The sequence below is a fragment of the Trypanosoma equiperdum genome (assembly GCF_001457755.1).
Source record: "Trypanosoma equiperdum strain OVI genome assembly, contig: ctg_1712, whole genome shotgun sequence".
Taxonomy (NCBI): Eukaryota; Euglenozoa; class Kinetoplastea; order Trypanosomatida; family Trypanosomatidae; genus Trypanosoma; species Trypanosoma equiperdum.
In genome coordinates, this window is record NW_027123741.1 from 13,127 (window position 1) to 17,105 (window position 3,979).

The following is a 3,979-nucleotide window of genomic DNA, read 5'->3' on the forward strand; positions in this document are numbered from 1 at the left end:
GTCCCCTTTGCGGTATTTGTACCCCAACAGCAACGAAATTGCCCTTGCACAGGTGTTTAGAGTCACAACAATTGAGAGGTGAGAGAAGGTCGATGTTCAATATGAATCCTTTGAAATCGCACAGACATAACACATATGAAAAAAAAACATGACTCGAAACACTTGAAGAATAAACGGCCTAGAGTTGAGAGCCACAAAGAAAGTGATACTCCGAACAACACACTGCGCCCTGCCAGCACAGATACCTCATTCACTTCTAGCTCTCCAGTAGCACCGCCCCCGTTTCCTCCTCTATTATCCTTCCTTTAGGGGATGTGGGTCCGTCACACTATTCTTTGAGCCGTTAATTTTTGCCGCAGCGACAGACGGCTTAAGGATTGCTGCACGTAGCGCAGCACTTCGCAAAGCGAACTCGTTTACCGCACCCGTAAGGAGTAACGAAGAGATTGAATAACTCCCACTCTGTACAAATGTTATAATTCCATTTTCATCACTAAGCACTACCGTAAGCAGCCCATCCACAACACTTTCTTCCGCTGCATTTGTATCCATTAGGAACCGCACCCCCGACGCACCTAACTTATACACGCCAATTGTCACTGCTACTGGAATGGTGTGAAACCGCAAGCGTCGACTCTCTACCTCATCACCATTAGGGAGGCGTGAGCGCGGAAGCAGCATATTGTGAATGGCGGCGACGACAGCGTGCAGTGCTGCTGCCCGAAGGCCGCCATCAGCGTTAAGGATGACCAACTCTACCTGCAGCACCCAGCAGGCTTCGCCATTAATAATGTTCAACTCTGTGAGATCCATGCAGGAGATGATGGTGGAGCGTACAAACCGGGCCACTTCACGCAAAGCGGCGGCGACTTGGTCCGTGCTGTGACTCTGAAAGAATGGGGCGGCCACATCAACAGTAAGGCGGCCCTCATCCGGCTGATCAGATGGAGGTGGTCCAAAAACGCCGCTGACAGTACAGTTCAGGCACATACCGGTGTTGTCAGTATAAAGCGTAGAGGCAAGGAGGCCATCACCACCTTTTGAGTCGCGGAGAATATGTGGCTCACGAAGGGCATCCAACGGCCGACCATCCAATCGCTTATTTTGCACAAGGAACTGGTGGACGTGTTGTTGAAACGAGGCAAGTTCCACAGCACCGGTGGCGGGTGGAAGTGACATGTAACACGACTAGTGCCTCGAGGTTGCAACAGGTGGGGATTGGGGTAGAAGAAAATACTTTCCCGTCCAGAAGGGGGAAAAAAAACAAATGCAAAGAGATATTTAAAAGGAAAAGGAAAAAAAAAGAAAAAAAGAAGGGTGAAATATGGTGAAACAACAGAGAGCAATAACAGCACAAAGACGAAACATAAATCCGCCGGAGAAGCAGCGCACAATGGTCTTATGTTTACAATTATATCTGAACATCTGAGGAAATGTCTAGCGCTACCCACGGGCCGAAAAAAAAAAAATCTCACCACCCTTTCGGCAACGATTGTGCGGCCCGGTGCGGTGGTGTCGCATCCACGATATGCCCATTCAACGTGTGCAGAAAGAGAGATATTGTAATATATAGATAGATAAATGTGTTAATGAAGGAGCAAGAGAGAGAGAGAGGGGCAAGTAGAAGGAAATATTTTCTATGCAATCCTGTTACCATTTAGGCGCGGTGTAACACAGAAATACATACACACACGTGCAACCCTGCATAAATTCTCTTTGCTCCGTTCGTTAACAAGGCAAAACATAAAATCAAATACGTTTAGTATAAACACTTGGGAGCATGGACGCCGTTACGCGTCCACTACGAGCTTCGTTCCGCACCCCGAACAAAACCGCTGGGACTCGAACGGTAGCTTCAAGCCACACTCAAAACAGTAACGGATCCTAGGGGCACCCTCGGTGGATCCAACATCATGAGTTCCTTCAGCAGTAGTAGGGTGTGTTAAACTTGATACGGATAGTCTTTTATCTGTGGGGAGCCGCGCTGATGTCGCGCTCGGTGCCAGCGGTGTCTCCAATGAGGACCTTCCAGCTGCATCTAAAGCTGGTTCGGATTTGCGCGGGGGGTTTGAGGGTGCCATCACGGCTTGTTCGTGAAGTACTGGTTTAGCGGCAACGCCACGCGCCGTCAGAGGGTTTACTTCCTTTTTGACCACCTTCCCCGCAGCATTTGGTGTCGCGGAAGGTCTTGCGCTCTTCGGTGGAGCTTTGTGACGTTCAAGACACACACTTTCGTGCTTCTGAAGTCGATCTGCATTGAAAGTACGGTTGCAGAATCGGCATCGTGGCAACTCCTCCTTCTTGGCACCCAGATTTAGCCGAGACTGAACATTCTTGAAGTGGGAAACATTATTTAATTGTATTTTCTTCGCTGGTGCCGCTGGTGAAACTTCGTCATCACCACCCCTTGAGTCCACCGAAACCGACGTATTACCAGCGACTTCACTGCTTGCAGGGACTTCACTCCGTCGGAGACTTACAGAAGTTCTGTCATTCTTTGATACCGTCGACCCCAAGCTACTCTTCAGAGAGTACCGCGCCCTACTTGTTTCGTCACGTGGAGGTGAACGAGCTCTTGGGGTTACAGCACCCACATCATCACATATCTTCAATCTTTCTATATCTTGATCGAGGTAATCGACTAGACTTCCAACTTGGGGACTAGAATGGGAAGCCTTCATCTCAACTCGATGACGGGCAACACTGACAGCCTCCAAGCCACTCTTTTCCTCTGTGGATGGCTGTTGCTCCTCCCCATTCGGTGCATTGTCAGGGTCACCAGATGGACGCGGTGTTTGACTGAGTGTTGTGGGGTCCAACAATCCGGGCTCACCTTCCTTTACCTCGTCACCCACATCTGCAGCGGCATCGATTTCTTCTTCCTTGTCTTGCGGGAACGCTTTCGGGATCAGCTTTTCTTTCCGTCTTGCAGTTGCTGGCTCGGCAGCAAGGCGGCGAGTCTTGTTTGGTGTAGCCGACTTTGCAACTGCTCGGCCAACAGGTCTCGACGCACTCGCGCTCCCCGGCTTGCAGCTGCGCTGATGGACCTCCAAGCGGTCAGGCAGGAACGTGCGGCCACATGTTTCGCATTTCAGTAGCATATTCTTGTTGAAATGTTCAATCTGCAGCTCATTGAATCGATCTAGCTCACGGCCTGCGAGTTTCGTACCTTTGTCAGCTCCCTTACCGATGGATTGCTCCACAGCAGGCATAGCCTTTAGGTTTTCTTCATGGCTTTTCGGACTCATGGGCCGAGGCCCACGCTTCAAAGGATCCATGCGCTCCCATTCAATGAGTTTCTTCACGTAACACTGTGGTTGATGGATGGGAAGGCTCACACGGCTAAACTGTTGCCCACACAAGTAACAGAAGAGAAACTGTGGACGAGAGCCGGGCCCAGCCTTGCGCGCCGCTGCAACCTTACGTGGCGTTTTGTTGCTATGAATCTCGTCTTCAAGTAAGCTGTACAAACCTCGTGTCACAATTGGTGTGGCTCTCGCTCCGGCGCTGTCCCGCCCGGCGTGACTGTTAGCCTCCGTAGCAGTTTGAGGAGCCTGCGTTCTCCTTACTGAAGACGTGTGCAACCTTACCCGTGCCTTTGTGGAATTGTCATCACATGGGTCGCGGTGCTGAGAGCTCATTCGTAGCACCGCTATACTAACTTTGCTATTAAACGTAAAACAAAAAAAGATAATGAACAAAAATAATGATCACTGTGTTAGCAGGTTAGAAAAAAGAGAAAGTGGATGTTGAAATAAAATACCCCCATATCCTTTAACTCTCTCTTCCTTCTCCGCATACTATCCACAATAATGCTCATAAGCGGATTTATTCAGCTCCGCACGTACGGGGAAGGAGGTGGAACGATTACGTACACCTCCCCGCACTCTTACAAAATCTTTCCCCTCTTTATTACCGCAGGTTCATTATCTGAAACGGCAACCCTTCCGTCAGCACCCACAACACTTCCCCCCCCCCC

The 3,979-nt window shown here is 49.9% G+C and overlaps 2 protein-coding genes across 2 annotated transcripts; both read right to left on the minus strand.

The window, feature by feature from the left end:
- Positions 1-294: 294 nt before the first annotated feature.
- Positions 295-1,179, minus strand: TEOVI_000505300 (exosome-associated protein 2; the record flags this gene model as incomplete). The annotated part of the gene is made up of 1 exon (XM_067222880.1): positions 295-1,179. The coding sequence occupies one exon, from the start codon at positions 1,177-1,179 to the stop codon at positions 295-297; it is 885 nt and encodes a 294-aa protein (XP_067078981.1).
- A 611-nt stretch (positions 1,180-1,790) lies between these two features.
- On the minus strand, positions 1,791-3,641 carry TEOVI_000505400 (zinc-finger of a C2HC-type, putative; the record flags this gene model as incomplete). The annotated part of the gene is made up of 1 exon (XM_067222881.1): positions 1,791-3,641. The coding sequence occupies one exon, from the start codon at positions 3,639-3,641 to the stop codon at positions 1,791-1,793; it is 1,851 nt and encodes a 616-aa protein (XP_067078982.1).
- Positions 3,642-3,979: the final 338 nt, after the last annotated feature.